This window comes from Monodelphis domestica, chromosome 3, assembly GCF_027887165.1.
Source record: "Monodelphis domestica isolate mMonDom1 chromosome 3, mMonDom1.pri, whole genome shotgun sequence".
In the NCBI taxonomy this organism is placed as follows: domain Eukaryota; kingdom Metazoa; phylum Chordata; class Mammalia; order Didelphimorphia; family Didelphidae; genus Monodelphis; species Monodelphis domestica.
This window is the reverse complement of record NC_077229.1, coordinates 261,938,773-261,965,338: the sequence shown is the minus strand read 5'-3', so window position 1 is coordinate 261,965,338 and position 26,566 is coordinate 261,938,773. Positions and strand designations below refer to the sequence as shown.

Below are 26,566 nucleotides of genomic sequence, written 5' to 3'. Positions count from 1 at the left end.
TTTCTAGCTCTATAGCTAACCTTTTTTTTAACCTTTACCTTCTGTCCTAGAATCAATACTCTGTATTGGTTCCAAGGCAAAAGAGCAATGAGGGTTAGGCAATGGAGGCTGTGACTTGCCCAGGGTTATATAGCTAGGAAGTGTCTCAGGCCAGATGTGAACCCAGGATTTCCCATCTCTAGACCTGGATCTCAAACTACTGGGTCAGGTATCAACAATATCTTTAATTCTATGACTATTTCCTAATATTTTGAAACATTTTTTGAACAGTCCTAAATGTCTGCTTTATTTTGCAAAGGGCTTTACATATATATTATTTGATCTTCGCAAAAGCTCCCTAAGGTGGACTCTGTTATTATCCCCATTTTAGAGACGAGAAAACTGAAACTAATAGATATTAAATGACTTGTCCAGGGTCATGCAGCTAGTAAATATCTTGTCTCTGATCAGTGATTCTGGAAATGAATACTCTTGTTTATAAAAGGAGATTGGGAAAGATGGATGGAGGGAAAGATGGATGGATCAGTGCCAGGCATTTTTACTGGTTGTCCTATATGCCTAGAATTCTCTCCCTCCTCTTTCTTTCCTCCTGGCTTTCCTGGTCTCCTTTAAGTCACAGCTAAAATCCTATTCTCTACAGGAAACCTTTCCCACTTCTCCTTAATTCTAGTTCCTTCTCTCTGTTGATTATTTCCATCATGTCTTGTATCTAGCTTGTTTATACATAGTTTTTAAATGTCTCTTCCATTAGATTGTGAGCTTCTTGAGAGCAGAGGCTATCTTTTTTATTTCTTTTTATCCTTAGTGATTGGCACATGATGTTTAATACATGTTTATTTATTAATTGGGTGAAAAAAATGAATGCTTCATGTTTGGGAGGCTGGCAGTTATATAAATGCCATCCCATATGGTGTTAACCTAGATTGTATTACTATTACATTTTTAGATATCTGTCTTTTGTGCAACCCCCCTAGCACAAGAAAAGTGAGAGGAAGAACCAGGATGTGGCCACACAATTTGCTGGGACAAAAACTACTATAAAAATGGTTACAATTGATAAAGATAAAGGTAGTTGACTACTAAATATAGCCACCTTTATCTCATTGACAATAAAGACCTAGGAGCATACAGAAAGCTGAAATCAACAGATGATCCCCAAATTGAATAGCAATCAAGTTTAAATTTCCTCACCAAACAGTTTAAAAATTCGATGACTTAGAAATAGTAAACTAGCTTTGACTAGTCAACTTCATTATCTGTGGTGTAATTATAGTAATTTCCCATTATAAAGTACTACACAATATTATAGGAGGCCAGCTCTGTCTGGACTCTAGTGCCTACATCTTACCAGGACACAGAGTGTCTCTATTCTAAGCAAGGCAAATCTTAGCTTTAGCCAAAGTAGGCAGGATGAGTTTATTGGTGAGATCAGAACTCTGGGAAAAGAAGTCCCTCTATCCCAAAATATCTCCTCTTCCTTCATGCTCTAACATCTTTTGAATTTAGTGTTGTTAAGTTGTTTCAGTGGTGTCCAACTCTTCATAACTCCATTTTTGGCATTTTCTTGGTATAGATACTGGAGTAGCTTACTATTTTCTTCTCCAGTTCATTTTACAGATAAAGAATTGAAGCAATCAGGCTTAAGTGACTTGCCCAGGACCACACAGCTAGTAAGTATCTAAGGCCTGATCTGAACTCAGGAAGATGAATCTTCCTGACTCAAAGCCAGTGGTCTATCCACTGAACCATCTAACTGCCTCAAATCCTTTAATTACAGTGTTAAAATATTCTGACAGAAGTAACAGAGTGAACTTAGTTTTACACAAAGCTGTAAAAGATTTATAGCACATTCATTTTTGAGGACAATGGGTAGAGGCAGAGAGAAGGAAAGCACTGGGTGGGAGAAGGAAAGAGGAGACGAGAGAAGGGAAAAAAGGAATAGAAGAAACACTATATAGGGAGTTCAGTGTACTGGAAAGAACATTATTCTTCAGTCATTGAACCAGGTTTGAATCCTGGTTTTTCAATGTCCTTATTTGACTTTAGATCAGTTAACCTCTCTTGGCCCAAGTTTCTTCATCTGCAAATGAGAGGTTAGGATTGAATGAAGTTCACAGTCCCTTTCATTTTATGATCCCATGTTTCTGGGCAACATTGGAGACATAGTTCAAAATTTTACTAAGTGTTGTAAGGAAGAGTTTGCAACACAAAAGAGATTTGTAAGAAAAAGCAAGAGAATTGGAATTTTGGTGAAGTGTCAATCAACCAGATGGAGATAAGGTTCCAATAGAATTTTGAAGAGGGCAGTTGGGAAGTCCAGCAGCTTGAACTCACTTCCTTTTCTGACTGTGGAAAGGAGGGTTGGAAAAACAAACTCTCTTTGGAGATTGCCTATTCAGGAGACAGATTGCTGTGGAAACCCTTGGTTTCAATTCAGAAGAAATCTTGTCAGTCTCTTGTGATCAGCATCTCTCTTTAGGGAAACTGACTGAGTTTCTTAAATCCAAATTTATATCTCAATCTTCTAATCAACAGGGATAATTTATAAGATTAGGGAAACATATTTTCCTCTCACCCCTTCCCATCTCCCTACTTCCTCTACCTTAAAGAAAAAAAAAAACTTTTAGTTAAAAGATCTAAATTGTAAGATTAGTTATTGGGGAAACCCTTCAAGCTTACCATTCCTGAGAAGAGCCTTTAGATCAGGTGGGAAAGGGACAGAAAGTGTTGTGGGGGAAGGAGTGTAAGATCCAGTCTTTCCTTTAGCTGTCTTCCTGGTGTCTCTGTCTTATTCCCATAAATCTCCTAATATTGTCATCTATTACAGTGTGACAAGCCCCCAACCACAAGCATTGCTCCTGATGTTATTATAACACTGTTCAATGGATAGAGCACTAGATCTGAATTCAGGAAGACTCATTTTCCCAAGTTCATATTTGGCTTTAGGTATTTAATATTTGTGTGGCCCTATACTGTAATATTTATTGGGAAAGGAAATTGGATAGGAAAACAGGGGGATAATGGGAGGTTTATAGCAGGGGATGGAGGACTTAAGGGAGAGAGGGAACACTGCTTGGTGAGGCAAGGGAGGGAGATGCCCCCTGCTGAGAGGAAACAGCAGGGGTCTAATAAGGATGGTTTGTCTTTGAATGACTGAAACTGAAGTTCAGCTCCCTCTATGACCAGAAAAGATAGTCCACTTATCTGACTGTGAATTCAAATAATATAAAGTTTAATAATATAGTTGGAATTGGAGTTTTTCCTTAGCTTCAGAGTATAGGGCCAGGCCCCAGAGGCTGGCGTTAGGTTTGTCCCACTCCTGTCTACTCTCGTTGTTCTAATTCAGAATCTTAGCAGTACACAGAAAGCAAACAAGAACAATTCTAACCTTTAGAAGCCTGTGTCATTGGGCTGAACCAAGAAGAGCATGCCTCTCCAGACTGGGCTGAACAAGCTCCTCTCTCCTCCAACACCTGGAAGCAAGACCCACCCAGCAGGAAGGAAGTGCTAGTCACAAGACCCAACTGCCACTCCCAGTTGGGCCCTTCCCCCACAAACTGTCAGTCTTGTTTCCTTTCCACAATACAAGTCACTTAACCCTCTTTGCCTCAGTCCCTTATCTGTAAAATGAGGTGAAGGAAATGTCAAACCACTCCAATATCTTTGCCAAGAAAACTTCAAATGGGGTCACAGAGTCTTAAACAACTGAAACAACTCTATCAACAACACTCAGCTCAAGCCCTCATTCTAGGTGTGTTCCCCTTATTGATAGCAGCTAGTTCTATTTAACCAGTGAGCATCAATTAACTTTTTATTTTAAACACTTACCTTTTGACGTTAGAATCAATTCTGTGTTGGTTCCAAGGCAGAAGAGAGGTAAGGGCCAGGTAGTGGGGGTTAAGTTACTTGCCCAGGATCACAGAGCTAAGGAAGTGTTTGAGGCCAAGGCAGTTAACTTTTCCAAAAGGATATTTACTTCAAAGATAAGAGCAACACCTTGATCACAAACTCTCTTAGTCTCTGGGAAGAGTGGGTTCAAACTTAATACAATTTCTACATAATAATGGTCTAACCAAGCTTATATCCACAGATCTGGCATCCTGTTGGATGAATCACTGTCTCAGTTACACTTGGGCTGAGTCTCAAACATTAATGCTATTCAAGTTGCAAAACCCAGCATGGAATAGACTTTGAGTGGTATGCTCTCTTGACCTTTCAAGACCCACAAGGTTGTATCCTCTACCTTCTTTCACCTAAAATGAAAGAATAGAAACTGAAACAAAGAACATGTAATCATATGGTCAGAAGAAAAGAACCTAAAGCTTCCTCTTTTATTACACTGTCTTGTCAGCCACATGAAGAGACCAAAACAAGAGAAAAGATTAGTGATTTTTGAATGTATCCCTAGTTTCAGCTCCTCAATTGCAGCCAATTAAAGAAGCCACTATTCTATAGTTAGTAGACTAGAACCAATAAAAGAATGGCTGCTCATGCTCCAAATCTCTCCAAGGCCATTTCCATTAAGGTCATCACTACTCTTCCAGAATCAGGATCTCCAGTCTCTACAATGCAGGAAATTGAATTGGTTGTCATTGTATGTATGTTTCTAAGGACTGGACTCAGTGTCTAGTTTCCCATTGCAGATTAAGTGGTCCTTCCTTCCTTGGTCTTTATCTCTTGGAACCCCTGGTTGCCTTCAAGATTTAGCTCAGACCTGCATGAGATTGAGATATATCCCTTTTGAAAATGATCTTGTATTTCTTTTGTGTAAGGCTTATCTTTACTTATACTTGTAATGCCTCTCCCTTCCTCCAAGTAAAATGTGAGTCCCTTGATGGCAGGTACTATTTTATTTTGCTTTTATGTCCTCAGCTTTTAGCAATACCAAACATACAGTAGGTGCGTATCTCTTTGAATTAAGAGATGGACTGTAGAAAATGTTTGAAGAAGTATCAAGGATAATGAAAAAAAGTTCTTTACCTTCCTTATGTGTTTTATTGATAACATTTATAATATGATCAATCTTTTGAAGAATGGAGTGTATGCACCCCACCAGGAATAGTCACATACAGAGAAAAATCTATCACTTTTTGATACTGACTTAAACTTTTCCCTGCTTTTCTCTTATAAGGAGTTAGGCCAAATGTCTTCAGATCTTTCTTGGAAGGGGGATGGCTCAATATATTCTTCTATATTTATTACAGGGAGAAGAATAGATTGAGGATGGACATTTTTTATTTTCTAAAGCTGGCATTTTTCCTGTAGCACTATTGAGCTTTATTTAATGTAATTTTTTTTGTTTGTTTGTTTTTACAATTGCCAGAAGTTTAGCACTGCAGGAAAACTGAAGACGATTTCTTTGAAACTGTTTCCCAATTCCTGCCCCATTTTTCCGTTTGTACTAAAGCATAATATTGTATTGCTACCTAATCACTCATATTTTGTGTGAACTTCATCTCCCACGAGGCTGCTTTCCAATATTTCACACGTGTACAGGACAGAAGCAGAGAGAATGAAAAAATAAAAATAGGAGCAAACTGTATTCCTGTCAGAATGGAAGGTTTCAGAGTTCCTGAATTCCCAGGCTGCTGACCCCCTGCTTTGGATCTGATTACTCTGGTGCAAGGCTGCATTGGGCAAGAGCACTGAAGTACATCTGGCAGTCTCGATTAGGGTTTGGAGAGGGGATTGGGAAAATTCAGAACACCTATACATTCTCATGGCCAAATCTGGCCGTTATCAGTAGCTCTATTGGACCAGGATAAGGGGAAAAGGAAGGGTTCCTTGTCCTTTTGTGTGTATTTCACCACTGCTCAGACTAGGAAGTACGTTTCTCCGAGGGACCGGGGGCCACTTGCTTGGTATTATAACTCCACTAATACAATAACAACGACAGATACTTCTGCAGGCGCGAAAAGTCCCCGGCTCTCTGAAACCCAAGATCTGAGAACCAATTGTGAGGAGGCTGATTCCGCTCTCCCCCCTCCCACCTCCTCTCCAGTATTCAAACATGTGACTTAAGAGCTAATTCTTCATTTAACTCCTTTAAGATGCTATCCCCTTGGTCAATTCTCTTCACCATTCCATCCCTCTGCACACCTCTGTAGCCTGGGAGAGGGAGAAAGTGTTCAGTTACCGTCAGAGGATCACAACAAAAGTCTCCTCTAGCTTTTTTTTCAATATTGCTGCAGGGGATGGGGAGCCCTAACTTTGTTGGGTTAAGCTTCTATCCTATAGCAATCTGAAGTGATAGGTTCTTTCGGCACACCGGCTTAGGGTGGGTTGCAAGCTAGGGGATTTTTAGAACCTTCTTCCTTCTTCTCTCAGCTTGGTTTCAGGAACTGTAGATTCCTGTGACCTAGGAGGCATTGAACAGCTTCTCCCCAAAGCCAGCTGCAAAAATAGAAAACGGAGGGGGAGGCAGGAAAAGGAAAAGAAGGGTGGAAAATTCATTTCCCCGCGCTTCTCCCGCGCGTGAGGCTCTCAGACTGCTCCAGCAACAGCTGCTTCGGCTGCTGGGATCCCCAGACAGCCGCGCTCTAAGACGTCTCTGCTGGCTCTGTGGAAAGCGCCCTTGGAGAGAGTGGTGCGCAGCCGAGTGGAGTAGGGGAGTGTACGAGTGGGGGTTTTGAGGGGGAAGCGACTGGTGAAGTCCGGCTCTGGTCCTGCCCGGCCCGGCCCGGCCCGCACACGCCCTCTAGTGGGGCAGTCGCGGCGCCGGCGAGCCTGGGCGTGACGTGGGCTCTCTTTAGCCTGCCTGCCGGGGGCACCGCGAGTCAGTTGGGGGAGAAATAGGCAAGCGCGGACGGAGCGGAGCCAGGGCAGCTCGGCGCGCCCGGAGAGGCGAGGGGCGCCGGGGCACAGTGGGAGCTTTTCCCTGTCTGAGTAGCAGCAGCAGCAGCAGCAGCAGCAGCAGGGTGTGGGGAAGTGCTGGAAGAGCCAAGTGCACGGCCACAGTACGGCCACGGCCGGCGCCTCTACCACGGCCAAAATCTCGAGCGGAGGAACCAAGGGAACTGCGGGAGTAGCCGCTGGAGCAAGCTGCAAGAAGGCTTTTGGCACCCCGAGTGCCTCCACCCAACTGCCCCCGAAAGAAGAGCAAAGAAGCGATCTGGGGGCTCTGGGGGCAGGGGGGGAGGTCTGAGGACCCTCCCTACCCCTTGCCCCAGGAGTCGTCAGCGTTCCTGACTCCTGAAACTGTTTGCACTTTTCTCTTTCTCTTCTTTTTATCTCTCTTTAAAACAAGCCACCCCCCACGCCCCCAGTTTCAAGTCCTTCCCGTCTCTCCACGCACGGGGCAGCCTTTGGTGGGCCCGGCCCGGAGTCAGCAAAATGGGGCGAGTTGGAACTTGGCTGGCGACTTTGGCTGGACTTTTGCTAACTGCTGGAGGAGAGACGTTCTCAGGTAAGAAAAGGTCTTGCTTTTTGTTTGTTTTTGTTTTGTTTTTCTTGCGTCCCAGAGCTAGGAGACTAGAGGCCAAGTGCATGTGTCTGTCTGTCTGTCTGTCTGTCTGTCTGTCTGTGAGTGTGTGTATATGAGTGTGAGTGTGTGTGTGTGTGTTTGTGCCTGGGGGTGTGTGGAACCACCCCTTGGGTAGCTTGTAGTTTCCGGAAGAGTGGGAAAATGGGGGAGTATGAGTACTTCATCTGGGGGAGGGAGAGAGTGAGGCGAAGCTCCGGGCATGATGCCTTTTCCGTTAGACGGACTGGGTTGTGCTTGTGGAGGAAGGGAAGGAGAAAAGGAGTGGCGGAGGCCAGGAACGGAGGAAACCTAGAAAAGTTGAGAGAGCCTCCGGCTGTATGTAGCCAAGCCGCCCCAAAACAAGCATTCTCTTTACAGGAGCACCTTGATCCTCCTCTGCCCTGCTCTCCCAAAGACAGCGAGGTGGCAAGCTCTAGCACTGCTTCTGCAGCACAAACAACAAACAACTTTTTTTTTTTAAATAAGAAAAGTTTGGTGTTGCAAGGAGGACATTGGGGGTTAAGTTTATATGCGTTCCCCTCTGATCTCTGTGCACACTGTCTGGGGCAGGAGTCGCTCAGACTTACTGGGTTGGCGGCACGCTTTGCTCAGCTGGGATTTGGCAGCCAGCTGGCGGCTGCAGGGGGCGGGAGGGGGGATCCCAAGCGCTACCTCCTTCCCTTCCCTCTTTCCCCGGACTCGGAGCAGCACCGGGCAAGGTTGCTGCCGCGTGTCGGCCTTCGGAAAGGAAAACGGAAACTTCATATTGGTTAGAGGAGATCTGGAAATCTCCCGGAGCTAGTGAAGCAAGCAGAAATTCACCCACCCCCTTTCCAACTCTCATACTTCAGGAGAGGCAGCAACTTAAAAGGACTGCTCCCACTTTTTACCATTTTCTTCTGCCCCATCTCCCAGTTCCCTAGTATTTCAAAATCTAGATGACAGCTGACCTATGTCAGGGTATGCTAACCCTGATCCTCAGGGAACTTCCTAGCTGAGAGGAGAAATTGCTTATGTTACTATTCATCCTGACGTGTGTAGGTGTATACACACACGCGCGCGCACACACACACACACACAGGGGGCAGAACTCAGTAATGTATTTATATATAGACCTAACTTCCAGAGATCATCCAGAAGCTCTTCGTGGAAACATTTAGACTGGCATGGTTTCAGATATTTTTAACTTAAGTCTTATAAAGTGTCCCAAAGTAAATCTACACCGAGTAACTTGTGTAATGCCTCTCTCTTTCCTTCACTCTTTTCCCTCCCCTTCCCTGCCCCCTTTAGAGAAATCTATGGCTATAGCTTGGAACCTTGGTTTCAAAATGGTTTAAAAATTTAGTGGGAGAGGAGTGAGTAATACTTTTGTATTTTTATTTTAATGAAGGTAACACCAGTCCCATAAAACACATTTTTATCAGTTACATACATCTGGGCTTTTTACATCATTGATCTTTTGGAGACTACCAGTCAGGCTTTTGATTTGATGAGAATTATGGTATCTCATGCAACATTGCTGGCTCTTGACTGTAGTTGTCAGGCAAGTAGAAGTTGTAGTTGAGTTTGAGGGAGTTTTGCTGATCTGTGCTTTCTATTCCTTCAAAACCAAAACAGCATTCCACTTTCCCCCACCCCCCAACAACCTACTCAGCCTAAATAATCAAATGTCCTTTTCTTGTGGGTTTTTTTTTAATGTTCTAATAATTGCAAGTATTCTGAAGGCATATAACAGAATGATACACTGTTATGCTATTGGGAGTTGATGCAGAGTTCCAGTCAGATTTCTTGATCAGTTAATGTATCATTAGAGTGGCTAACTACATTACTGTAAGAACTGTGTGTAAACTGCAGAAGGCTTTCCCCTTTAGTAAAATTCATAATTTCTGGCTTGTGATTTGTTTAAAGTTAAGGTAAAAAAATATAAGTTGAATGGACTTAAAAATTCAGTGCATGGAAGATATTGCTATTTATGTAACATTAAGATTTTTTTAAGCGGCCACCACTCATCAATTTTCCTTCCTTGACTCAGGTGAACATTTTAAACTCCAAGTAACCACCTAGGACAGTTTTTAAAAAAAATAAAAACAATTGTTACCTTTGTGTTCTTTTGTGTATTTAGTAGCTATACACTATATTTGTTGAATGTAGTTTTGTTGTGAAATTCGGAATTCTCCTTAAATTGTTTTGGAATGAATGGGGAAATTAAAGTTGAGATGCAACACAGCTTGTATACACACATTTAATGTGAAGATAGTTGAGTTTTAGAAATGATTTCACTCTCTTACATTGTATTTAATTTTGACTTCTTTTAAAGCACTTTAAGTGGTAACATCTTTTGGATTTGTTCTCTAGTGCTTTGGAGAAGTCATAGGATTGATTATAGATTTGAGCTAGACATGAGTCTAGAGATCATCTAATCCAACTCTCATTCTACAAAGGAAGAAATTGAGTCTTGGATACATTTAGTGACTTTCCCAAAGTCATACAGATATCAGGTGGCTGATCTAGAAGTAGAACCCAGGTTCTCTGACTTTAGATCCAGCTCTTTCCCCTCTGTACTATATTTTCATGGAAGATCAAAGAACACTCTTGAAATCCTGACGCAACAAATTTTATTTCAAAATTTTGTCCAAGATTCAAAGCTGGCCTCTTTCCATTACACATGGAAACGAAATGTTGAATTATTTATATAAGATCCCTGAGGGCAGGAAATGTGCCTTACACATCTTTATATGTTCTGCAGCACTGTGTGCATAGCTTGCTGCACATAATAGGTGTACAGTAAATATTTGTGGACTGTGAATAATAACCTCCAAATGCTACAAAAGTTATTCAGATTTTGTACTGGCTAAGTGAAATGAGGGTTTGCTTTTTTCAAGCTGTACTTAGTTTATATTTTTTCCATCAAAAGTGAATTTTTTATAAATTGTATGTATCAAATCATACTTAATTTGCTTAATAATATCTAGTAGTACTTAAGCAGGCAAACAAGGTTTTATAAAACTATCATTATATGGAACTAAAATTTCAGATTGAAGATTTTTTTTTCACCAAGCTCCCATGATGTCTTTTGAAATCAGCTGAAAACTGGTCCAGAAATGATGAAGCCAAAATTTTAGATTAATCCCAGAGGTCATCTCTCAAACAATAGACTATTTCACACTGGTGTGCTATACTAGAGATATATTTTAAAAATTAGAATTTGGCTCATTAAGATTCTGTCTCATGTAAATATTTTACTTTTAGAAGCCTTTTCACTGTGTCCCATTAAAAACAAATAGCTGAGGTTTCTGTTGGGCCTCCTAAGCTTCCATTGATCTTTAAAAACAGATTTCTGAAAGTATACACAGCCAAGAAGTAAGCATTGAGTAGAAATCTTCTGCTTTTATGTGAAATTCTAGTTTTCATATTGAGAAACTAAATATTTGGTAACATTTCTCTTTGACTTGGTGTTTTTCCAAAGCTGAAGGTATGATATAGACTGGATATCTAACTTTAGATCTATTAGATAAGAAGATTGATTTATTGAACTTTGTCAAATAGTGGGGAAATTAGTTTAGCAATACTATTTTAAGAATATCTGTACATTCTATATGACACTGATGGGTTCTAGGAAAAACCATGCTAATGAACATGGCACTTTTTTGTTATACAAGGTTATTTGTCGATTTAAAGTATTTTCTTTTTATTCTTTATTATTAGGTAATTGTTTTTCTATTGCTAATACTAGATTGATGTTATTTTGCTATAGCAATTTTGAAATAGTGAACATAATGTACTAGGAAACAGGTATAACTTTTTTCATAGCATAAAGTTTAAAAACAGTGTTTGGTGACCACCACAAATTGGTCTGATTCTGCAAAAATAAAGGGCTTAGCCTAACATATTTGGAAAGTATCTTACAGTTTTCTAGATGAAATAAGCTAAGAAAGATGTGTAGTTATGTAACATAATAATTCTAAACAATAATTTTTGGCATATGTTGTCTCAAAATCATATAAGTTATGTGTATTAAACCATAGTGTTTTGGTTGGGCGAGTCTCTTAACCTCTGTGGGCCTTAGATTCTTATCTGTAAAATAAGCATTGTGCACTCACTACATGGCTTTTGAAGTCTCTTCTAGTCGTAGATCCATGAAAGATGGTTGGTAACAACTTAGACATTTTGTAGTTAACTTTTGAAAAGGTAGATACTGTCCTATGAGTTTTTCCCAAAGATAAGAGAGAATTGTAAAAACAAAACTATGAGAAATGAGAATTTGGGAATGCCAGTAATAGTGGGAAAATGCATTTTGAATTACCATCAATAGTAACAAAAAAAAAGCTTGCATCTTTTTTTGTAGCTGATAAAGCACTGTCTTCCTCCCTTCCTTTGTGGTAGGGTAGGTTGTACAAACCTGAAGCATTCAGAAACTGGATTTCAGAGAGATGAAGTGACTTTTCATGGTCACAGAACTAGTAAGTGTTGTTCCTAGGACACTTGCCATCCTTAGGACTAGTCCTCAGACACTTTCACCATAGCACATTGCTGTTTTCCTTTTGCTGTTTGTTATAGTTCTATACAAAGTTGTCTTGACTGAGATCATGGGATATACATTATATGGAGGGAGAAGATTTTAATTTTAGGGACTAAATGTTTTATGGAATAAATGGAAATGTTGCCAGTTTATCACTAATGTGATAATATACTTAGTGGTATATTTAACACGCTAAAGCTTTAAATTTAATTCTAGAGATTATATGATTTAGAACTGGAAGGGATCTGAAAGTGACCCAGTCTAATCCTCCCATTTTGCAGATGCAGAAAATGAGGTCCAGAAGGATTAAAGTCCTTGACAAACCTTATTTTGGAAGCACAGACCAATATTTGACCCGCAAGCCCTCATAACACACTACACTTTGAAAAAGGACTGCCTTTAAAATCTTCGTTAGGATTTCATCACATGCTAAAGTCTAGTGAGAAATTGTTAGTCCTTTTCAAACTGTCAGTGATTTCAAATTTCAGAAATGAGAAAAAAGCATGGAAAGTATCCCATAGGGAAGCATACCCTTTTTCACTTAAATTCTTGTATTGCACAGATTTTCAGCCAAGTCATCAGAAAACCTGAGTAGCAGAAAAAGTGGAGATTGGTGTTAGGGTGTGGAAGAGGAAACTTTTAGTCATTCATTTCCTTCGAACCATGGCTATGTCTATGTATACCACAGCTAAACCTAAGGCATAAGAGAGAGCAGAAAAAAAGAAGGGAATGGATGGATAGGAGATGGGAGGAGAGGAATCAGAAAACAAAACAACCCACTCTATGTAACAGAAGTGGTAGAAAATAGCATAATATTGTTAGGAAGTATTTTATAAATGTTGCCTCATTTGATCCTCATAGCAAACCTGGGAGATGAGAGGAGTTAAGAGTATAATTCCCATTTTACCCATGAGGAAGGTGATACTCAAGTTGGGATTTGTTCAGAATTACAATGACTTTTGATCTAGGTCTTAGGAGGCTCCAAAGCAAAGTTTGATTCCACTGTGGGCATTTAGTGACACCAAGTACCTTCCAGGTGTAGAATTTGATTCCTCTTGTGTCTTCCTACTTTTAGTAGGTGTTCAAGTTGTCGGCCAATAAATAATTATTTATTAAGTGTCTAATATTCCGGGCTGTGTGCTAAGTGCTAGAAGTTTGGGATAGGCAAATAACAGTCTGTCTGTAGCTGATCAGACTTCCCCCCTAAATTTCAGTTAAATGGAGTTGAATATGATTTCATTGAGTAAATTCTTTCAAAGGTTAATTCCTGAATATTATTGTTATTGTTATTTTTTGGACACAGTATAGGATACCTTCCTTAAATCAGCTAGCAGTTCAATTCACATTCCTCCTGCTGTGATCTGATGCTGATCACTAGGTGTAGCTGCATCTCTAAATCCATTGCTCTAAGCCAAGAAATACACAGTATTATATATACATGCAGCTCCCTGGGCTAGGTTCATTTGCAGTCCAAGGAATTTAAAGTATTTAGTATTTTCTTAACCATATAATACCTTGATATGCTTGCCTGAGTTTCTTTGAGGGCATATAAATTTTACTCTTTATTTTACAAGAACTGTTGTTCATGAAATAGATTGTGATTGGTCTAATGACAGACAACTTTAGAACAGAGTATTAGAGTGGCTTTGGTATTGGACTAAGGTCCTTTTTTGCCATCTGATATGTTGCTGCTGGTTTATATATAGCAGTTGTAACTGGAAGGGATAATATAGGTTTGCCAACTAAGTGAGGTTACATGTTAACCTTATTAGTCTGGTCTGTAGTGTGCCTGAAAAACATTCAAGTAATGCCTGGCTATTTTAAAACACATTCATTTTTACTTGGATTTTTTTTTAATTTAGACTCATTCAACCGTTATTTAAGGGGCTACACTGTGCTGAACACTCTGTGTGTGTGTGTGTGTGTGTGTGGTGTGTTGGTTGTGGGGAACAGTTATGAATAAGACATGACACCTGCCTTCACTGGAGTATGAGATTAGAGGTATATATACTTCGAGGGGACAGCTAGGTGGCTCAGTAGATGGAGAGTCAGGCCCAGAGATAGAAGGCACTGGGTTCAAATTTGTCCTTGGACACTTCCTAGCTGAGTGACCCTGAGCAAGTTACTTCATTGCCCTTACTCTCTTTTGCCTTGGAATCAATAGATTCTAAGACAGATGGTAAGAAGTTTTTAAGTGTGTCTATTTTCATATTTAGATGATTCTGTGATATCACAGATATGAACACTCTAACAGTGAAGATCACAGTGTTTCCAGGTTTTCCTGTGGCATGATGTTTTTGACCATTTTCTCCCATCAATTTCCTAGGAGTCTTCACCAGTGTGTTTACTTTTACTAATTAGACAAAGAACATTCTAGTTTAAGGAGAGACAGTTAATGATAAAGCATAGTTATAAAAATAAGAACAAAATGTTTTCTCCTTTAATTTCACCCCCCCCCCGAGTAAATACAGAAACTTTCAGTGCTAAGTATTTATTATAAATTGTCCACTGTACATCATGCTATGTGAGGAGATGAGGTGACCAAAAATGAAATGGTTCTTGTTTTTAAAGAGCTTACATTCAAATGTAGAGACAATTACAAAAAGCATTTCATATACATGTACACAGATACACACGTATATATACATTTGCACACATATATACATGCATATATATGTTGAGTGCAGGGTAAAATGCTTTGAGGCAGAAGAAGGTACTAGGATCTTGGTGATCAGGAAAGGTTTTGTGTAGAAATGGTCAATTTAATAATTTTGGAAGAAATGGTGATGGTAGAGATGAAAAGATAGCTAGGAGTGAATTCCAGACATGGATTATAGTTTGTGCAGAGGTTTAGTGGGTCAAAGATATAGTGTTATTAATGAAGATGAGTCAGAGGGGGGGCAGTTATTAATCAAGACAATTAAAATGAAAATAAGGGCAAGGTAGATCCACATAGGGATAATCCATGTAACATGCACATTTGGGAAATGTATGTCTTCAGGATACCTTCATAGAGGAGACATATCCAGGGGACATGTGTCCAGGGCACTGAGAGGAGTCATTCATACCTTCAGTGTTATAGAGCTATCATTGTCTTATAGTGATGTTACTGTACTACTCTTCCCTGGGACTGCTCCGTGCAGAAAGAGCTATGCCATATCTCTGATCCAACTGACCTTCATCCATCCATCTTCAATATCCCCTAAATACCTTGTCCAACATCTACAAGGCAGGCACTGGTTAGTAAGCCTCTTCCCTGTAGGAGGGGGCTACAATTTTATCCATCAATTCCTTCAGCCACTTCCATCTTCCACTGTATGGATTCCATGGCTACTAAGCTTCTTCTGGATATGGAAGAGCTATAGCTCTCTTTAGCCAGCTGTGTCAACTCTTGTCTATGAAAACAAGAGTTTTTTAGCCCCCAAATATGTAATTCTCCTCCTTAGGCAGCCTGATCACAGGCAAGAGAGAACTATCAGGCTAAGATCAATCACTTTTATACTTGGATCACTCTTTCTTCTATCTCAGTATGACTCACAGAACTTATGATCAGAAACTCTTTTTAGTTATTAGTTCTAATCATGCCCACAATGATTAGGGCAAGTATTCCCAGGGTTTTACTTCTTCCACTGGAAAATGGGCTAATTGAAATTGTAATGAAAGTTGCTGATTTCAACGTTCCTTCATGATGTTCTCCTTTTTATGTGAATCACAAGATCCAATGACCATTGTCTTCTTAAGGCAACAAATAACAGATTGATCTAGCTATGATTTTTCCCATACACACATATCTTATAATCAGTCAATATTCTTCGACATGTAACAACAAATCAACAAAAAGCATTAATTAAAATTTTACTGAATATCAGGCACTATAATATACACTGGGCAAATAAATACAAGAAATGAAACAATGTCTATTATCAATGAGTTTTCATTCTAGCAAAGATAATTTGGTTTGACCATCTCAATAATATGTTGAATGGTATATAACAGAGAGACATAGACTACTAAAGATGGTAAATACTTAACAATAGATTAGATGAAAATGTATGCATAATACCCTTTTGAGTTACTATGCATTATTAACATTTTCTCCATCATTTTCTAGCTCTATACAATCAACAGAATAATAAACCGAGTCCTGATTTGTAGTACTTGCTGATTTCTAAAGTGCAAATGCTCACAACTAGAAATTTAACAGATGGCTTCTTGAGCCAGGGCAAGTTGTTTCAAGCATATTCTAGGACGTATATTATAGTTATAGAAGGTGATTAGCAAAGAGGCCAACGGGAGAAGGATTCCATATACATATGAAATTTTTCAAATGATCTTGTTTGCAGGTGAAATTAGACTAATTGCATCAAGCCCTGAAACACTGCATACACTCCAGAATTAGATCCATAATAAGTTAAAGGATATTTACATATTACCTTTCTTCTAGGGGAAGGATAAGAGGGAGAGAAGAAATGAAACACCAAGCATAACTAATGTGAGAATTTGTTCCTCTTGGATAAGCATATTTATTATAATTTCTTACATATTTATAACATCATATGTATTTTATTATTGTTATATCACATATTATGCCATATATAAATTAAAAATAATTGGGAACATTTAACTCAAAAGAAAATATGTACACAAAGAATTATAAGGCAGAACATGAAAGTGTAATATGATGTTGCAAATAAACTAGGAGAATTCAAAGCTTTCTGAGATATTAGGCTTTATGGGAAAAACTTTGAAAAATGAATGAGATTTGGACAATGAAAGCTCCAATGAAGGTGGTATGAGCAAGGATATAATAGGAAAACACAGCACATATCTGAATAATGGGGAGAATCATATTTTGATTATAGCACATTGTTAATTAAGAACAATAGTTGAAGATGAAACTGGCAAGGTAAGTTTGAGCTGGATTGTAGGTGATGGCCTTGAATGCCAGGTTAAGGACTTTGGACTTGATTCTATATGCTGTGAAAATGGAATCATAGATAGATTTACTCCTGAGGAAATTGGGGCCTAGAGGACGAAATTACTTATTCAGCATCATAAAGGTGCCAAAGCTGCGATTTGAACCCTTATCCTCTGACTCGGCATTTAGCATCCTTTCCATAGAGAAACTGCTAAACTTTTTGAAGAATGGAATGCCATGAGTGCTATGCTCTAGGATGGGTATAGAGCCTGACACTTAATAGATACTTAATAAATGCCTGACAATTAGCACTTCAAAAATGTTTGCTAATTAATTATTGTCATATATTGGAGGGAGTAGAAATTGGAGGCATGCACACTAGCTAGGGGAGTTTTAGAATGTTTTTCAGTCATGTCAGTCTTCTCTGACTCCTCATGACCCCCATCTTTGTTTTCTTGGAAGATATAATGAAGTGGTTTGCTATTTCCTTTTCCAGCTCATTTTATTGATGAGGAAACTGAGGCACACAGAGTTAAGTTACTTGCTCAGATGACTAGAAAGTATCTGAGTCTGGAATTGAACTCAGGAAGAAGAATCATCTTGATCCCAGGCCCAGCACTCTATATACTGCTCTATCTAGGTGTCCCTCTTATTAGAATGGTTTATAATTAGGGCTGGAACTAGTGATGATAGTGGAAGAGGGTAAATAAAATTGATAAAACTTTGAAAATGGATGCGAGGGACAAAAGAAAGAGGAAGAATAAAACTAAAGATATGAGCCTGGATTAAATAGTGAATGACAATACTATAATATAGAAATGAAGAAATTATAAGGAGGAATGGGATTTGGGGGAAAGATGTTTGATTTAGATTATGTTGATTTTGAGCCATTGGTGAACTGTCCATGTAAAGATGCCCAATAGGCTGTTGACTTTCTCTGGACTAGAAGGACTGTGTTAACATACCCTAAGGGTTGTGCATGTGCCAGTGAAAGGAACTTTATAGGGCCAGGGTTATATTTTCTAGGGATGCTTACTATACACCCTAGCCGGTTTTGGGTGAGAAGATCTAATTCCTTGTCATTCTGCTGTACAAGAGTATGGATTTCAGAAGTTTTAGAATCAGAGAAATAGGAGTGAATATGTTGTGTAGATACACACTTGGGGTGTGAGGGAGTCCCAAGTTTCTCTATCCTTACATTAATTTTGTATTTCCCTGAAAGGTCTGGTCAGCTGACACCCTGGTGAATGTCTGTCTATATTCTCTGTGGAAAGAAAACACTGATTGTATCTCTCCATGATTTCCAGAGTGGTTGTCACAAGGATCTAGGGCATCGGTGTATATATACCAGGGAGAGTTCACTGTTGGCTTAAGCAAGACTGAGTACCCTTCTCACTCCAAATCCCCTGTGGGCACACACCCTGATTGAGGAGTTTCCTTAACTCTGGCAAGAACAGAAGATTCAGATGAGTAGAAATTCAAACCCCAAGAGGTAAATTTAGGGTTTATTAGGAGAAGGGCATATGAATAAATGCAGTAGGGAGAATAGGTAGATTCATTCAGAGTTAGGATGGGAAATGAGAACACAAGGTGAGCTGAAGACAGGAACCCTATGGAGAAGAAGCATGAAGAGGAGAATGAAGGAATAAAAATGGAGAAAATGGTAGAAGAGAGGTCAGTGACTTGGAATGCAAGAGAAGAGATTGTTTTTGGAAAGAAATGGGGGTGATCAGCAATGTCAGAAGCTACAGAGAGTGTCAAGGAGTAAGACCTCAAGAGACTAATGGATTTGTTGTTAATCATCAGTGACTTTGAAGGAACAGTTGGAATAAAATGATGGAGGGAAATGGAGGTGGTGAGTGTAAGCCACTATTTTGAGTTTGTCAGAGAGAGAGAGAGAGAGAGAGAGACAGACAGACAGACAGAAAGAGACAGAGAGACAAGGAGACAGAGACACAGAGACACAGAGAGAGGGAGAGATGGGAGAGATTGCAGTAGGCAAGGGGATTTAGCCCTTGAAAGGAAGAGGGACACAACTTTTTCATATAAAACTTAAGAGAAATTTTGAGGAAAAGGGAGGAGGAAGAGGACATTACAGTAGCTTTCCCCAGTAAAAGTATACCCAGAAGATATGGGTTTGAATTCTGAATTTTCTGTTTACTAGCTCTATGACATTGGATCACTTGAGGAAACTGAAGCTAGGTTTCATCTTCTGTTAAAGGAGGATAATAATACCTGCATTGTTCATCTCACAGGATGCTTGTGAGAATGAAATGGGATAATGGATATACAGTATTTTCTAAAGGTTAAAGTGTTTGTAAATGTTTGTACTTATTTATGAGGTGAGAACAGCCACAGAAAGTGGGAGGTGTTTTTGTAGAGTTGGGCACTTGACAGGCAGAATAAGAGATTTGGATAGGGAACCTTGAAAAAGCCCCCTTTTTCTACTTTCCTGAAGTCTAAGTCAAAGTTGTTGTTTTTTTAAGACCTTAAGTGGTAAAACTAGAACTAAGCTGGGAGGATGAGTTGATGAGGGACCAGAGGAAGGTCTCATCACTTTATAATGACCTATTGCTAATTAATGACCTCTTATTAATTAAGGAGACAGACTGATGACCTCTAATGTTAAAAAGAAAAAAAAAGCCTATTTGGGATATTTAGGATCTCTGAGGAGATGCAGTGAAAGACTTGTCAAAATTGATATACGGTTTTTCAGTCTCCCTGAGAAGAGAAGACTACTGTTTAACAAAATAATTTAATTCAAAATGCAATGATCCAAGTGGAGGCAAGGCATTTACTATTTATGGACCACAAAGTATAAAAGCTTATAAAACATCAGTTTGTTTTCAGATGAGTGAATATTCATTTTAATCTTATTTTCCTGTTCAATATGTAAGAAGTAGATTTATTATGTACACTGCAAAGCATATGTATTTAGTTCCATTTACTATTAGCTGAAGTTAGAAATTCTTTGGCTTGAGACTTTACCTCTCAGGCTGGTAAGAAGCTGGGGAGGAAGAGTCCTTTATTATCCATAGGTGTGCCCCTGCCAACAGTAATGCCATGTAGAAAATACTGATCCCAGAATTTTAAAACTACTTTTTTGTTGATTACATTTGATCTTTCTTCAGAGAATGGGTTTTGAACATTTTCCTATTGAAAAGAAATGTAAGTAAGTACTTTAAATATACTTCCTTTGAAATAAATACTGATATAAATTCAATATTTTATGCTTATTTCTGCTTCTTTTCCCTGCCATTACTTTCTCTTTTCTAAATGTATACAGTCCCTCAAGGACAAAATTTGTGGATTTCATTCATTCAAATTTAAGCATCAACTCTGCAGAGCAACTATACTAGGGCTTGAGGGAGATGCAAAGATAAATAAAATACAGTGCTTACCCTAAAAGAATTTATATGGTAGTATGGACAGGTTGTACCTTTAACTCACCATAAACATTTTATTTATATGTAAGTTTTACTTATAAAATTGCAAAATTTTAAGGATACAACTCCAGCTTTTCTTTTTTTTTTTTAAACCCTCACCTTCCCTCTAAGAATCAATAGTGTGTATTGGTTCTAAGGCAGAAGAGTGGTAAGAGCTAGGCAATGGGGGTCAAGTGATGTGCCCAAGGTCATGGCTAGGAAGTGTCTGAGGCCAAATTTGAACCTAGGACCTCCTACCTCTGGGCCTGACTCTTAATCTACTGAGCTAAACAGCTGCCCCCTCCAGCTTTTCTTAATTAGAAATAATTTTAAAATGTGAAAACACATTTGCCATTGTATTAAATATAACTCTTAGTTAATATATTTCATCTTAATATTATTATAACATTATTCAGTGTTATATTTGCTGCAGATTCTATTATGGAGGACTTAGGTACCATAGTAATAATAAAAATGATGATAATAATAATGATTACAAAGAAAGTAACTCATTCCTGGGAAGCTTTTTAAGGTTTACAAAGGATAAGATTTCTTTACTGATGAGATCTATCCTGATTCTTGTCTTTTTATTTCTACTGTAAAGTAAAATTTATTTTGTAACATTATGTGTATCTTTACAGTGGTTATAAGTTATATTCACTAATGCTTCATTTGTCCAGGCTGAGAATAAGATACTCCACCCAAATAAACTTTCTTCACAATAACCTAAAAGTATCAAAATTTGGAAAAAAAATTACCAATTTTTGATGGAAATAATTTTAAATATAGAATATGCTACTTCTTCCCACTCTATAGGGGTTGCCTAATACATACAACTCAGGATCTTCAATATAGATATCCATTAGTGTTATAATAGAGTTATGTTTTCTTCTCTCCAGTTTTCCCTGTTCTTCCCCCTGTATGTGACTGTCGGCTGCTGTTTCATCTACTCCCAATGTGCTTGTCTCTAACAGCCTCCTAATCATTATCCTTTATCCAGATTAAGAAGTATGATGCTTTAGTTTGTGGGCAAAGAAACTATATAACCATGCTTATTTGGAGACGTATGTTAAATCATTAAGACTTGCTGAAGAACCAAGGGCCTAAGGCAGTGATGATGGCAAGCCTTTTAGAGATGGAGTGCCAGGCCCTGCTCCCACCCCACTACCCAGACTGAATGCTGTGCCCATCTCCCACTAGAGACCTAGTGTCACGCCATACCCCACCAGAGACCAAGTGCTGCACCCCAACCCCACCTTATCCCCAATAGGGGAGGGAGGAAGTGTTCCCATTGGGCTGCTTGGCAGAGGGGTAGATGATATGAAATGATGATATGAAAAAAATGCATGGTGGAGATGGGGAGGGAAGTAGCTCTGCCTGAGTCCCTCTGCCTTTCTAATAACAAATTCTTGGGAAAAGTTTGGGGGGTCAGTCATGTGCTTACAGAGAGCCTTCTCTGTGTCATCTTTGGCACCTATATCATAGGGTTCGCCATCACTGGCCTAAGTGCTTAGTACAGGATTTTGTGATAGCTATTTCATCTTTTCATCTATTCTCATGCCCTTTTTATTTCTGAGTGACTGCAATTTTAGGTCTCCCTAATTTGGCTCTATTCCATTTTTTGAAACCTCGTTTCATATTACTTCTCTTTATGTACTCAGTGTTCCAGCCAGAGTAGACCACATACTGTTCCCTGAACTCTTCCTGCATTTCCGTGCCTTTACCCTTTTCTGCAAACTAATCCTTATTCCTAGAAGGTGTTTTCCCTGCATCTACACCCCTTCATAAGTGCACAGTTTCAGAAATAGAAGAAACCCCTATTGGCTGTCTAGTCCAATGCCTTTATTTTACAGATGAACAAACTGAGGTTGAAATAGTTTTCTTCTTTCAAGGCTTTATAACATCTTCTTTTATCTCTCTTTAAAATTGAAAATGCTAATTTTTCCTGTAAAATTTCTTTAGGGATTTGATTAATTTTTTTCTTTGCTTCTGTCACATTCTACCTTGTATTATATTTGCTTGTATTTATTTTGCATCCCCTATTCCATTTGATTGTGAGGTTTTTGAGTGCCTAAACCTCACAGTAATATTTTTTTTTCATTTGCATATGCCCATTACCTTTGAGGCAATAAGTTAGAGAGCAGGTTCTTATTGGTGTTGATTCTCCCATTTTTGGAGAAGGCCAGTGGCATCTTGGGATGATGTCTTGAATTACATGTGAATTGGATTTAAGAGAGGCTGAGTTGTACAAAGTTATTGGCTTCACTCTCTCTTCCAAAGTCATCAGAGAGCAAGACAAAATTCAAATTTGAACAACTGGTGATGGCCTAAGATGCAGTGGATGACACATGCCTGACCAATGCTCCCCAGAACTTCAGTCACCATGGCCTTTGAAACAAATTAATCTAATTATCCTATTTTACTCAGTGTAGGGAGTCTTTGCATGTCTTTGATAGAGACAGGGAAGTTTTTTGGGAATAGATAAACTCACCAATGGTTTTAAGCATGTTGGTTACCCTCAACTTGTTTTAGAGTGTCTTTGGAAGCAATTCTACCAGGTTATGAACCCTTTACATTTTATAGCTTCTTGGAACCACAGGAGAAGCAGGCACCAATGCATGGTTAGAAGGGATTTCCATAACTGATTTTTAAAAAATTTATTTAATTGATTAATTTATAGCATTTTTCCAGGATTACAAAAATCATGTTCTTTCCCTCCCCTTCCCCCCAAACCCTTCCATATCCAACACATAATTCCACTGGGTTTTTCATGTGTCTTTGGTCAAGACCTATATATTTACACTAGGGTACATTTAGGGCTTATAATAACCCTGATCATATCCCCATTGACATATGTGATCAAGCAGTTGGTTTTTTTTCTGTGTTGCTACTCCCACAGATTTTCCTCTGAATGTGGATAGTGCTCTTTCTCATAAGTCCCTCAGAATTGTCCTTGATCGTTGCATTGCTGCTAGGAGAGAAGTCCATTACATTCGATTGTACCACAGTGTACAGTGTAGTCTCTGTGTACAATGTTCTCCTGGTTTTGCTCCTTTCACTCTGCATCAATTCCTGGAGGTCGTTTCAGTTCACATGAAATTCCTCCAATTCATTGTTTCTTTGAGCACAGTAGTATTCCATCACCAACAGATACCACAATTTGTTCAGCCATTCTCCAATCAAAGGGCATCCCTTCATTTTCCAATTTTTTGCCACCACAGAGAGTGCAGCTATGAATATTCTTATACAAGTCTTTTTCCTTATTATCTCTTTGAGGTACATACCCAGCAGTGCTATGGTTGGATCAGTCTCTTAGAGCCCTTTGGGCATAGTTCGAAATTGCCCTCCAGAATGGTTGGATCAATTCACAACTCCACCAGCAATGCATTAATGTCCCAAATTTGCTACATTCCCTCCAATATTTATTACTTTCTTTGCTGTCATGTTAGACAATCTGGTAGGTGTGAGATGATACCTCAGAATTGTTTTGATTTGCATTTCTCTGCAAAAGATTTCTCTGCAAAGAGATTTAGAACATTTTTTTCATGTGTTTATTGATAGTTTTGATTTCTTTATCCAAAAACTGCCAATTCACGTTCCTTGCCCATTTATCAATTGGGGAAAAGCTTGATTTTTTTGTACAATTGATTTAGCTTTTTGTAAATTTGAATAATTAGTCCTTTGTCAGAGATTTTGTCATGAAGATTTTTCCCCAGTTTGTGGCTTTACTTCTAATTTTAGTTGAATTGGTTTTGTTTCTACAGAAACTTTTTAATTTAATGTAATCAAATTTTTTATTTTACATTTTGTAATTTATTCTAACTCTTGCTTGGTCTTAAAATCTTTCCTTTCCCAAAGATCTGACAAGTATACTATTTTGTGTTCACCTAATTTACTTGTAGTTTCATTCTTTATATTCACCCATTCTGAGTTTATCTTGGTGTAGGGTGTGAGATGTTGATCTAAACCTAATCTCTGCCATTCTGTCTTCAAAATTTCCCAGAAGCTTTTGTCAAAAAGTAGATTTTTGTCCCCAAAGCTGGGATCTTTGGGCTTATCATAGACTGTCTTGTTGAGGTCACTTAACCCTAGTCTATTCCACTGATCCGCCTTTGTGTCTCTTAGCCAATACCATATTGTTTTGATGACCACTGCTTTATATTATAGTTTGAGGTCTGGGACTGCAAGGCCACCTTTCTTCACATTTTTTTCATTATTTCCCTTCATATTCTTGATTTTTTGTTCTTCCAAATGAACTTTGTTACAGTTTTTTCTAAATCAGTAAAAAAAAATGGTAGTTCAATGGGTATGGCACTAAATAAGTAAATTAGTTTGGAAGGGTGGTAATTTTTATTATGTTTGCTTGTCCTACCCATGAGCAATCAATGTTTTTCCAATTGTTTAGCTCTAGTTTTAATTGTGTGGAAAGTGTTTTGTAGTTGTGTTCATATAGTTCCTGTGTTTGTCTCAGCAGATAGATTCCTAAGTATTCCTAAGTATATTGTCTAGGAGGATTTTAAATGCAATTTCTCTTTCTAATTTCTGCTGCTGAAATGGGTTGGAGATATATAGAAATGCTGATGACTTATGCGGGTTTACTTTGTATCCTGCAACTTTGCTAAAGTTGTTGATTATTTCCATTAGAATTTTGGTGGATTCTCTGGGATTCTTCAAGTAGACCATCATGTCATCTGTGAAGAGTGATGGCGTGGTCTCCTCCACAATTGATTTATTAAACATCTATAGTGTGCCATACCTAGAAGTCCTAATTCTTAAGTACTGCTGATATAAAGATGAGAGCAAAGTAATTCTACTTCCCTACGAGCTTATATATTAAGTGGGGCAGACAATGTGTATGTTTTTAACTATATATATATATATATATACACATATATATGTACACAGATATATCATATATGCAAGTTAACCTTGGGCTGGGGAAAATATTAGCAGGTGGGAAACCTCATGCAGAAGGTGGAATTTCAGCTGAGTACTGAAAGAGATCAGGGATTCCAAGAAAGGGAGATGAGGTGGGAACATTCAAAGGGTGCAGCTGGTGTGGGCAGTTGGAGTGGAGGAGCCATAATTAGGCTAGTAGGGCTGAACCATACAGGCTGTGTAAGGGAGTAATATAGAATGAGACCAGAAAGGAAGGATTGAATCATATTTTAAAGAGCAAAATTCCAAACACTGAAATTTATATTTTTGTCTAGAGGGGACCCAATGGAGTTTATTGAATGTAGTTATTGCTGTAGGAAATCATGTAGAAATTCATGTGCAGAATATTGGAGAAGAAAGGAACTAGAGGTAGGGAGACATCAAATTGGAGGCTGTTGCAATAGTTCAGGAAAGAGGTGGTGAGTCCCAGGAAGAATGTAATGGCTTTGAGAATCAAGAGATGTTATGGGGATGGAAACAAGATGTGGAAACTGTTTAAATATGTGAAGTGAGACAGAGTGAGTGAGGAAATGAAGATGAGTCTGGGTGACCAATGGGAGGCATTGTGGTGCCCCTGATAGAGACAGGGAAGTTTTTTGGGAATATAGGGAAGATAATGAGGCTTTGTTTTGAACATGCAGGGTTATAAGCATCTGTGTGATTTCATTCCAGTGGGAGAAAACGGAATGTATCAAAATGCAAAATGCTGTGGTTTCAGAGTCCTCTCTCTGCATATTATCATGTCCTTGTAATTTCCTGTATTTAGCATTTGAATATCTGACTAAGTTGGAAGGTGTAAAACCTCATGGAAATCTATTGCCTGTGCATGTTAGTGGTCTCCTGGGCAAACACTAGTGCTGCTACTAAGGTCAGTAGTGATTGATTTTACAGTCCTCAACTCCAGGTAGGAGTGCATCCGCCTTTATGTTTTGATGTTAATTACCTTCAGTAGAACAAATTGCGTATCCTTTGAGGTTCTACTAAGACATATAACTCAAAGCATGTGTGTCTACACTCATGGGGTAGAACAAAGCAACACAAAAATCCAGTCCTTGACTGTTTTTATGTAATGCTATCATGAAAAGGAGATCTGAATGGCATTTAAGTATGTGGATTGATGATTCATTTAACCAGCTTGCAAGGTTTGTGTGGGAGAATTGGATGAATGTTGACTGTATATCAACTAAAGTCAAATTCTTCATGGATTGGATTTTAGGATTAAAAAAATGTTTTTAAACTTATTGGTTCCAAGGCAAAAGAGTGTTAAGGGCTAGGCAATAGGGGTCAAGTGACTTGCTCAGGGT

General features: G+C 38.7%; 1 protein-coding gene across 10 annotated transcripts in view; it reads left to right on the top strand.

Moving 5' to 3' along the window:
* The first annotated feature begins 6,155 nt into the window (after nucleotides 1-6,155).
* PTPRM (protein tyrosine phosphatase receptor type M) overlaps nucleotides 6,156-26,566 on the top strand; it is a 1,053,679-nt gene continuing 1,033,268 nt past the window's right edge. For 3 of the 10 annotated variants that reach the window (XM_007487705.3, XM_056820787.1, XM_056820786.1), the window contains exon 1: nucleotides 6,161-7,405. In XM_007487705.3, the coding sequence (XP_007487767.1) occupies nucleotides 7,333-7,405 (73 nt within the window). In that variant the 5' untranslated portion in view covers nucleotides 6,161-7,332. Of the gene's footprint in view, nucleotides 7,406-26,566 lie in introns of all 10 variants that reach the window. The other 7 variants (XM_056820785.1, XM_016432808.2, XM_056820784.1 and 4 more) reach the window with 6 other exon arrangements.